The sequence below is a fragment of the Oncorhynchus kisutch genome, linkage group LG7, assembly GCF_002021735.2.
Source record: "Oncorhynchus kisutch isolate 150728-3 linkage group LG7, Okis_V2, whole genome shotgun sequence".
Lineage (NCBI taxonomy): Eukaryota > Metazoa > Chordata > Actinopteri > Salmoniformes > Salmonidae > Oncorhynchus > Oncorhynchus kisutch.
The window spans coordinates 17554919-17566475 of NC_034180.2; the positions used below are offsets into that span (position 1 = coordinate 17554919).

At 40.6% G+C, this 11557-nt stretch overlaps 1 protein-coding gene across 1 annotated transcript; it reads right to left on the bottom strand.

Moving 5' to 3' along the window:
• Positions 1 to 3350: 3350 nt before the first annotated feature.
• Positions 3351 to 11545, bottom strand: LOC109894251 (visinin-like protein 1). The gene is made up of 4 exons (XM_020487580.2): positions 10763 to 11545; positions 7952 to 8118; positions 6190 to 6405; positions 3351 to 5360 (listed from the first exon to the last, which is right to left on the bottom strand). The coding sequence occupies exons 2-4, from the start codon at positions 8111 to 8113 to the stop codon at positions 5163 to 5165; spliced, it is 576 nt and encodes a 191-aa protein (XP_020343169.1). The 5' UTR covers positions 8114 to 8118; positions 10763 to 11545; the 3' UTR covers positions 3351 to 5162.
• Between the last annotated feature and the right edge of the window lie 12 nt (positions 11546 to 11557).

Here is an 11557-nt window from a genome sequence, read left to right on the forward strand (position 1 = left end):
TCAATTTGACATAGATTTTTATCAAAATTGTTCAGTTAATTTATTTGGCCTTTTGGGCAGTTCTAATGTAACTCCATGGCAGCACTCAAGGGGCTTGAAGTTTCGAGCTCTCCCCGTAGATTTTGTGGTGGTATCGTGTCCCAATGAGTTACAGCACACTGAGCCAATCACAGCGCAACTAGAGAACAGTACCAACCCCTACGCTTCGTATTTTCCGCTGGCTGCCCCACCACCACAGAAAGCACTGAGCTAGGCTGAAACACCTACATTTTGGAGCTGCCTTACTCAAGAAAGCAAAAAAGAGATCATGTTTGTATGCGACTTCTTAACTCAATGCTCATGTATTTGTTGTTTACAAACTGATATGTGACAAGTATTAATGTCAAAATAACATGCAAAACAGGTTTTTAAAAAACGAATAATTTGGTTATTATTATTTATAATAATGCCCCACCTGGCCTGATTGACGGGTCACCACTGCTCTTTTCCAGCAAGTCAGCTTGTCAAATATCTTGTCCTGCTAGAGGTGCCCCGGTCAACTGTGAAGTGGAAATGTTTATGAGCAACAACAGCTCATCCGCAAATTAGTAGGCCACACGAGGTCACAGAAAGAGGCCGCCGAGTGCTGAAGCGAGTAGCACGTAAATATTTTCTGTCCTCATTTGCAACACTCACTACCGAGTTCAAAACTGCCTCTGGAAGAAACGCCAGCACAAGAACTGTTCGTCGGAAGCTTCATGAAACGGGTTTCCATGGCCGAGCAGCCGCACACAACTCTAAGATCCCCGGCTGGAGTGGTGTAAAGCTCACCGCCATTGGACTCTGGAGCAGTGGAAATGCGTTCTCTGGAGTGATGAATCAAGCTTCACCATCTGGCAGTCCGACGGACAAATCTGTGTTTGGTGTATGTCAGGAAAACGCTGCCTGCCCAAATGCAAAGTGCCAACTGTAAAGTTTGGTGGAGGAGGAATGATGGCCTGTGGCTGTTTTTCATGGTTCGGGCTAGGCCCCCTTAATGCTACCACATACAATGATATTCTACACAATTCTGTCCTTACAACTATGTGGCAACCGTTTGGAGAAGGCCCCTTCCTGTTTCAACATGACAATACCCCCGTGCACAAAGCGAGGTCCATACAGAAATGGTTTGTCGAGTTCAATGTGGAAGAACTTGACTGGCCTGCACAGAGCTCTGACCTCAACCCCATTGAACACCTTTGGGATGAATTAGAACGCAGACTGCGAGCCAGGCCTAATCGCCCAACATCAGTGTTCTTGTGGCTGAATGGAAGCATGTACCCGCAGCAATGTTCCAACATCTAGTGGAAAGCCTTCCCAGAATAGTGGAGGCTGTTATAGAAGCAAAGGGGAGACCAACTCTAAATTAATGCCCATGATTTTGAAATGAGATGTTCCACATACTTTTGGTCATGTAGTGTCTATATACTGTAGGCCTAAGGCCGAGAAAATAAAAAGACAATGGCAGAATAAATTCAACCACACCTTTGTTTCATCACAAAACTGGAGAGCAACACCTGTCCAGTGATGTCCACAAATGTACTGCATGTAACAAGCAGTTACATGACCTACAGCATGGTCAAGCGAGTTAACGTTTGTGTGTGTGTGTGTGTGTGTGTGTGTGTGTGTGTGTGTGTGTGTGTGTGTGTGTGTGTGTGTGTGTGTGTGTGTGTGTGTGTGTGTGTGTGTTTGCGTGTGTGCCCGCAAGTAGAAAAAATATGTTGACTCACCCTACTTGTAGAGAAATGCCCATGCCATCCTCTTTCATGTTGCCTAAACGGTCTATAATTCTGTCATACATGTTTTTAGTTTTTGTTGCCCTAGTCTACCTGGCTAAAATGCTTGCTCTCTAGCCTAACTTCCTTTCATGGGCAACGATGTGCCAGGCCAGCTAGTTAACATTAGCCTGATGTTACTACATCTAGCTACATGTTGAACTTCCATCCTCTTAGGCCAAGGGCACAGTGTATGAATTTATGGTTGGAATCGCCGTTATAATTATTGGCCAATATGTAGAATTAAGTAAAACCACAAATCCCTATCTCCATCCATGTCTAATTTAGGCAAAGGCAGATTATATGAGATGTAACAATTCAAGTGTTCTGTCAATGATGTTTGGCTTCTAATGTGATGTGATTGGTGTGAAGCCAAATCCAAACTGGCTTCCCTTGACTCTTTTTTTTGGTGTGCCATTCACAGCTGAGCTCACTCAGTTTAGCTCAATGCTGATGGCCTAAAATGATCAAGGGAGGCCAAATGCTCGCTGGCTTCCCTTGCATTCAGCGCTAGGGCAGCAACAATGTCATACTCTTTTTGACCAGACAGCATGGATGGCCTACACATACAGAGATAGAGGGGCACTGTTTCGTTCGCTTGGACGCTTTCTCCAGTGATATACATTCAGCCTCTTGCGAATTGAAGGGCATTTACGAAACAGAGAGACGAAAGAAAACATTTTTTGGCATGTGTTTTAAGCAGCCAATTTTTCTAAGAATGTATTATGTTGGAATTCTTACTGTTACAAAAAAATATATATACAGGGGAGAATGTATAATTAATTTCTTCCCGGTACGGGACCTCCTATATGTGCGTGCGCTTGCACCAAAAATGTTTAGGGGCCTAATCATAGAACTACATATAGAATCCCTGTTAATTTAATAGGATCTCTGTGGGCCTAGCTGTAAAGATTTGTCATTTAACTTTTAAACTGTATTACCTTTAATTGTGTCATAAACACAACCAGTCATGATGCTTTTTATCTGATTGTCAAACGATCTCTTCAAAGGGCTCCTTTACTAGGACCTAGTTTGGAAAACCCTGGCCTACAACCACCAGTTTTCATGTCCATCCGCTAATTTTTCATGCCTCTGACATGAAGTAATGATAAATAATGGTGTAACAGCCTACAGTTTTCTTGACATTTTGTTGTCATTATTGTGAGAGGCTCATGTTTTACCGGTATGGCGTACCCCCATGGTGTAACCCCCCCCCCCCCTTTATTTTGCTGGGATGCCATACCGGACCGTACCGCCTTACTTTTACCCCTGATTATATAGCAAATCTTAGCTTAACCAACAGTCATTGGTTGTAATAAATGCAAATACAGACATTGGTGGGAAAATAGACAGAAATGGGAAAGAATGGTTAAATCAGAGAATCTTGAAAGGTGAATAAATCCACCTCAAACAACAATAAAATGCATCACAAAATGTATACCTTTGGAACCTAACCAATTGTCAACTTGCATCATTTCCATGTTGGCGTATCAATCACGGAAATGTGTAACATTCTTGATTGATTGGTTAAGGAATAGCATCACACTTACCAGACCATGCCTTTTGAAAAAGCCCATAGATGTTTTTATTGAGTTTCATTAGTACTACATAAAGAATGTAACTATGTAATTTTGGGTGCAACACATGCCACATGTATAAAAAGAACAAAACAAAAAAGATACACAGTCACTTATCTTTTAAATTAGATTTTTCATATTCAGTATAAACATTTACTTGACAAAGATTGTTGCCATGAAGTTTGGATCATCCTGTACACATAATAGTATAGACAAATAATAATCAATAATGAGCATTCAAGTCTACATTATGCTGTATCCAGAACTGTCAAAAACCGGTGTCAGCTTCCACTAGTATAATGAGTGGAATGTTTGCCAGTACATGCCTGCATAGCTTCGAAATGGTAAATAGGTCTTGTATGTTCAATGAAATGCACATGTTCACGATATCTGCAATCCATATAGGAGTAAATTTGAAACAGAAGCTTTGTTTTTTTTACCTAGCACTTCTTGCAACTCGTGGAGGGGTTCTGCACCATCACAGACCATTGTAAACTTAGATTTATTGAGAGATTAGAAGATTAAACCTTCAATAAAAAGTTGTTTTATATAAAAGTACCTTTTGTAGGAACGCAGTATGTCCAGTAAACTCTTAAGGCTTTTTGTATCTGGCTTTGGAAATTCACAAGCTCCGGACGCCATGCTTGAAAGCCAAGATTTGTTCAATTTCTGCCGTGCTCTGTGCTACTGTAAACATATTGATATGTGTGATGTTACTTTGTATTGTAAATCAAGTGGGCAAACATACAGGCTGAGAATTCCAACCAATTTGGAGTTATCATGGCGCATTATGTATCCAGCAATGCTAAGAGTGATAGGTGGTTGATACCATTGAAGATGGATAAGCATTGGCCTGGTGTTGATTGATGGCAACAGTGCAATATAATAATATTATCAGGGAAATATAGTATATCATCAGCAGCGTATTTATTCACTAGTTGTTCTATAGTGCTGGACTTTAATTCAATACTCAACTTTCAGATACATCTGGACTCTGTGTGAGAGGTTACAACAAGGGCTCGTAATTAGCTATCATTCAAGAACTCGTGTCATATTAATTACACATACGTAATGTTATTAATAATGAGGGCAACATGCTCCCACAGGAAGTTAATAATATAATGGTCTGGTGAATCACTACTGTACATCCCATGCAACAATACCAAACGCTTTTTCGGAGGGCTATTTCTGGAATACCGCTCTTGAGGATGCAAAAATTGAAGAGGTTAGATTATAGAGTCTGAACACATAACACATGCATGCAAAGATTGGAACCTACACAGTTCCAGTCTCTATTTTTCCAAGAGCTCAAGAAGTTTGGATATTATAGAGACGAGTTACAATTATCATAGGAATTATTGTTCATTACCAGTATGTTAAGCATTAGCATTAGCATTAGCATTAGCAGCTAGCTGCCACAGTGTACATGGATCATCTAAATACTGCAAGAACAGAATAATTCAATGTATAGCGCTTCACTGATATACAAGCTAGCCTAAAAGTGAATGGGTAAATGGAGTAGGATTACTGGTGCACAATTCACATTGGCAGGTTAGGTTTGATAAAATATAAACGTATCATGATATTGTGTAATATAATATAAATGATTCCGCTATTTCACATTCTCATGCATACAACCACAAGAAGCGAGTCCATTGAAAAATAGTCCAAGCATAATTTTTTTCTCCTGTGGAAATGGCTGAGAAGAAGAACTTAATGAGACATTAAAACATGTGCTGCCTGTCCAAAGAGAGTGTACACGTCTGGTTTTATACAGATGAGCACCTCCTTCTCACTTCTGCATATCACACTGCAAGAGGAGCACGATGGAAGGATCACTCTTGGCCGCCTCTTTGAACTCATCCAATGAGATTTGGTCGTCGTTGTTCTTATCCATCTTGCTGAAGATCCTGTCCACCCTCTGCTCCGGTGTCAGGCCGTCCTCGTTCATCTTCATCATGATCACAGTGCCCACCATTTTGTAAATGGCCTAGAGAGACACAGGGGACGACATGGAGGGATGATAAGTAAGGCAATACCACAGAAAGGCACAGGGGTATAATTAATGAAATACCCATTTTCAGACAGTCTTAGTTAATATGTTAACATGTTCGAAGTTTAATCTCAATACTACTGCAGTTATATACCAATGTTCCCCACAATATAACACTGTAGTCCTACACATTCTCCTGATTATCTAGCTAAACTTGACTGTCCTCTGTCTCAATGTTTCCTTTTAGCCATGTCTTTGCAGAATACATTCTAATAACATGCACTGCTGATTACTTCAAACTGGATAGATAGCTTAACAAATGGTATATAAACGTCATGGTAACAATCCAGTGTAATTTGTTTTAAACACACAGTATAGGGCTGGTTTCCCGGACACAGATTACAGTAAAGCTCAGATTACACATGACGTTTATTTACCATCTGTTAAATGGTCATTTTAAGCTTTTTTATTTTACCCCCTTTTCGTGGTATCCAATTGTTAGTAATTACTATCTTGTCTCGTCAACTCCCGTACGGGCTTGGGAGAGACAAAGGTCGAAAGGTCCGAAACACAACCCAACTGCTTCTTGACACAGCACACCTCCAACCAGGAAGCCAGCCACACCAATGTGTCAGAGGCCTGCCACAGGAGTCACTGGTGCGCAATGACATTTGGACAATTGTGCATCGCCCCATGGACCTCCCGGTTGCGGCCGGCTGCGACAGAGCCTGGGCGCCAACCCAGAGTCTCTGGTGGCACAGCTAGCACTGCGATGCCCTAGACCACTGCGCCACCCGGGAGGCCTCCTAAAAATGTGATTCCTTACCTCGATGATCTCCAACATCTCCACCCTGGTGATCTTGCCGTCTCCATCCAGGTCGTACATGTTGAATGCCCAGTTGAGCTTCTGCTCGAAGCTGCCACGCGATGTGATAGACAGGGCACAGATGAACTCTCGGAAGTCGATGGTGCCATCGCTATTCTTGTCGAAGGTCCTAAAGGCGTGCTGTGCAAACTTTGATGCGTCGCCATACGGGAAGAACTGCAAAGTAGAGTGATTGATTGAGAGACAGCTGTGATATCCAATTATTTATTCATAAATGTTTAAAAACATGTCTTTAGCTCTATCTAACTTAGCTCTCTAACTGAAAGGAACAGCTTCCTTCAGTTTTGTGTATTCATTGATGCCAAGGGAAGCCAGGCTTCCACCAAAAATGTACCAAGAAAAATCCAATTAAACAGAAATGGTTTTATCTTTTGTCTCTCTGTGTTTCAGAGTTTTCCTTCAATTCGCAAAAGCTTAATGTATCTCACCGGAGAAAGCATCCTAGTGAGCGAAACAGTGCCCCCCTGTCTCTGTATGTGTAGCCCATCTATCTAATGCTGTCTGGTCAAAAAGAGTATGACATTGTTGCCGCCCGTAACATTGGATGCAAGGGAAGCCAGCGAGCATTTGGCCTCCCTTGATATTTATTTGTATACAATAACAGGCCATCAGCGTTGAGCTAAACTGAGTGAACTCAACTGTGAAAGGTCCTGGCACACCAAAAAAAGTGTGAAGCGAAGCCAATTTGGTAGGCTAATGATAACTAGTTAAACTAGAGAGCAAGCCTTTTAGCAAGGTAGCCTAGGATAACAAAAACTAATAGTGTGTACTGTATGACTGAGTCATAGACCGTTCCGGCAACATGAAAGAGAGGAGGATGGCATTGGTAGTAGGGTGAGTCAACATCTTTTTTCTCCTTATGCACACACAGAAATCAGTACCATGGACAGCCACATGATATTTTGCTTACGTTGATTGGACTAAATTGTTTTGGGAATCTTTTAGTTGTCACTGTATTAGACTAAGTATAGGTGAGTGATTTGATGATGTTGAAATGTTACATTTGAAACGGTGCTGGAATAGTGGAGGCAGCTCCTGTTTTCTTTGCGACTTGTGGTAACTCTATGGTGTTGGTTTAGTAGTCCGAAAATGTTGAAAAGATGAACTTGCTTGACCATGCTATAGGTCATGCAACTGTTTGTTACATGCAATATGCTTTGTGGACTCCCCCGGACAGATGTTGCTCTCCTGTTTTGTGATGTAACGAAGGTGTGGTTGAATTTATTCTGACACTTGGTCTTTTTATTGTCTCGGCCTTAGGCCAATATATAATGGTTTTCTAGGCATATGAACTAACAGGTAATAGAGCAAACAAAGCCATTTATCACAACACAGGTTGTAATATGGAATTTTTCCTGGCTTGGCTCCCCAGTGATTTTACCCACAGACCTCTACTGGTTTCCTTTGAACCATTTACAAGGATTCCATAATACATAGCTCAGAGGGACAACTGTTCAGGCATTATGATCAGTTAGAAAATATATTGAACAACAGTGCCGTTTGAATACGAACAGAGAAATCAAACCCTGATTCCGCTCTGTTCTAGCTTCACAAAGATTTCTTAGCATCACATGATATAATCATGATATCAATAATTTCCCTAGTTAGAAGTTATAACACCATATAAATAATGTCTCCAGCATGTGAAGCAGATGGACCACACCTGATCTGCAATAAGAGAATGTAGCCAATCACAACACACCTTGACATAGAGCTGTTGGAATTCGTCCAGGTTCAGTCTGCCGCTGGGGCAGTCTTTGAGGAAGCCTTTGTACCATTGCTTGAGCTCGTGTTCGTTAAACTCTGTGCTCTTCACCAGGTCCTCCATCACCTCAGGGGTCAGCTTGCTGTTCTGTTTTCCCATGGTGCCTGTTGTGTAGGAAGCACATGACCAAAGAGACTCAATAACATAAAACATCTCTGAAAATGATGGCTGGGAATGATTTATACTGATTAGAAAGGAAACTCCAGCACATGGGTGATCTTGATGCTTCGCAACATTTAATGGATCCAAGACCAACGTTTCAGTCTCAGTAGACCTTCATCAGGGTATTTTTTTTATACCAACATGTAGTACAATATAGCACAGTACATAAGGCATTTCTTCATTTGAATCATGGTGAGAGAAATAGCCTATCACACATTCAAATGTATGTTGTGCATTATAATGCATTATGCATAACGCATAAGGTGTTATAAACGTGCTTATAATACGTTATAAAGAGAGGGTTTTCATTGGAAGTGTAACCAACAAGTTTGCTCTCAAATCTGCTTTGTTTCAAACAGTCCCTTTATAAGGAATGATATTAGTAAAAAAATAAAAAAATAGAAAAGCTATTCATCAATAATGAATTGCTTTGCCTGCCTGATGCCAGTGTTCTATTTGTGTTTTCTAAATCTGTTGGCACCACAGTCTCTGGCCTGACATCACACAGTGCTGGGCAGGAACACTGCAGTCAGCAAGACTCACATGAAGCGTTCGATCATTGCCTATCATGTAACAACCTAGGTCTACGTTTTTACCTGTAGCCTATAGTCTCTTTGTGACAGACTTTCGCACGCGAGTTTTGTTCTGGATTCCAAAATGACCAATAACCTGATGTTTGGTGTTCGTCCCAAATGTACAGTGTACATTGGTAGTTTATTATATAGGGAATAGTGTGCCAGTTGGCACGCATGCTTTTAACTGCAGTTCACGTTTAATAACGTCAAAGTATAAACCTCTAGAGGAATCTATTCATTAATGAAAACAAAGTGAGTGATAATGACATGTCCTCATCACATAATGGAGTAATTATATGAAGTCAGCAGTGTGTAACCCATAGAGTACATGGGCAATAATAATAATAATAATATATTTATTTCATATAGCGCTTTTCATTACACAAGTAATCTCAAAGTCCCTGTAAAAACAAAACAGTCATTCATGTTGATCTCGCAAATTCTTGGGCGATGCCTTCCGCAACTTCAGATGATAACACGATGAAGAGTGAGGGAGTCTGTAGTTAGATAGGAGTTGATGCGGTTCTCTTCAGACAGGCAGCATGTTTTGGGCGGAGGGAGGGAGCATCGATGGTGCAGTACTTCATTAAACCTTTAAAGCCATTGACTAGATAATTAATCAACGAGGGAATCAACCCAACTTGTGAGCTGCTCTCTCACAGTGGATCATCACCTTAAATAACAAAAAGTCACAAATCTGACAGCCTAGATGGGCAGTGGCTACTGTTTACATCTGTTCTGCCAATATGTTGACTATGGAAACTATACATTGGCCTTCATACAGTTGCCTTATATGCAAAAATGTTATCCTGTCCTAGAAAACACAATAAAATGAACTCAAAGACTAATTGTAAATTGACAGTTGTGGGAGACCATGGTAACTGGAACAACTATAATATGACAAAAGCTGTCGATGGCCTGAGGTTTATGCTATGCAGTAGGCATACATTGTGATGGAGTCATTGACAGCAAGCACCGTGCTTGAACCAACAACCATGTAGCAGTGCACTTTCTATGCCAAAAAGGTGCAGACCTCTTTGCAGAGGCCATGTATGCCCAATACAGGCACATTACACAATACACAGGCACTCTACATTGACACGGGCTTGGCCTATTTGCACTCTATGTTGCATACCCAACATTTGGCGCAAAGGATATTGTTCATTAAAAAAACGACATATATTTAGATGATGCTACCAAAAGGCTTGTGTTGAAATGATTTGGATCTTACATAACATCAAATGAGCCTAAGGCATGGAATGACCTTGAGGAGGAACATTTTGCTTGAAGATGAGAAAAGAGATCAGAGGGAAGGTGAAAATGGGTTTGGCTCCTATGGTCTGAAGGCTTAATATTCTAGTCCCTTAGATTAACGTCGTTCCAAATATAAAAATGTATAGCTGTCCACATCACATGTACGCGCAACACTAACGTCATGTGGAGAAAAAAAAGCAATTTAATTGCAGATAGAACATGTCGTTTCAGATATCCAGTTCATGGTATAAACCTGCTAGGACATAGAGGGGGGTATGCAAGTGCATTCCGATAGAAACGACGCAGTGGTGTGGGAATTAAACCTGGTTAGTGATAACCCGCCCGAAATCACACCACTCACTCATGTCATTTTTCACCATGCGCACCAATCTAAAAATGATAAAAACGTCAAAAATGAACTATCAACCAATCAAATGACATGAAATGTGAAATGTGAATAAATCAACGGAAAAACATGATATGAATATTATTTTCGAAATATAATTAGTTAAGCATGTTTTTATATTTCTAAACGTTATGCAAATGTTAATGATGGATGCACATATCCACCAAATAAAACGCCAAAACCTCTCCCCAAATCTCATTCATTGAAACGTGTCTATAAGGGCAGGAAAACCCCCAATTATGTGATACATCGTGAATGGAAATTATTATATCGATAGACAACCATCTAAAACTATTTAAATACATGCCATGCCAACATAAAAACGACATTCTGCAGACACATGCTTCTTACCTTATTATACAATTTTTGGAGATGCTATTGCTAATGGTCGTCTGCACTGTCGTGTATTGTGAGACAGTAAAAAACCTCCCGATGATCAAGAGTGCCCAAATGGGAATATACCCTAAAATTGGCCTTTTCAAGACGCAGAGAGAAAAATAACGGGTTCCCGTGCTATTCCAGATGAGACAGGCGCAGGCAGGCAGCAGCGGCAGTAGGGACCGATCCCACGCTAGTCTTTGGTAATGCGACTGTAGACATACGGCGTCACCCGTGTGCATCACAAATTGATCTTATGTTGACTGTTGTCTCTGTGCATTGCTCCAACTGATTGATTTTATATTTGCGTTGATAAAAGAAGTATAGGCCTATCTATGACTTATAAGTCGTGTTCCCTTTTAGCACAAATAATTACATTTATTGGATAGGTAGGTGTATGGATAAATTATGATTTGAGGTGACCAAAACCAGTCAATAAGCACATCCAGCATAATTAAATATGTATTTTACCCTGGGGGCTTTTATTTGGTTTTGTTGAAGGGCTGTGTATCATAATGGAATATTCAGTAAATATTTACACTTTAACAGTTATATTCAATCAGATTATACCACTTACATGCCCCTGCAAAGCCTACTGCAGTAAGGCATGTTGCCCTATTCTACAATTGCAACGATTTCTGCATGTAGCCTATGTAGCCTAACTTCCAATGCAAACATGGCTGTAAAAAAAGGATAGGCTATATATACTGTTTGACTAATTCAAATATACTGAAGTAGCCTGTAATAAATAATGTTGCATCAGGAGGG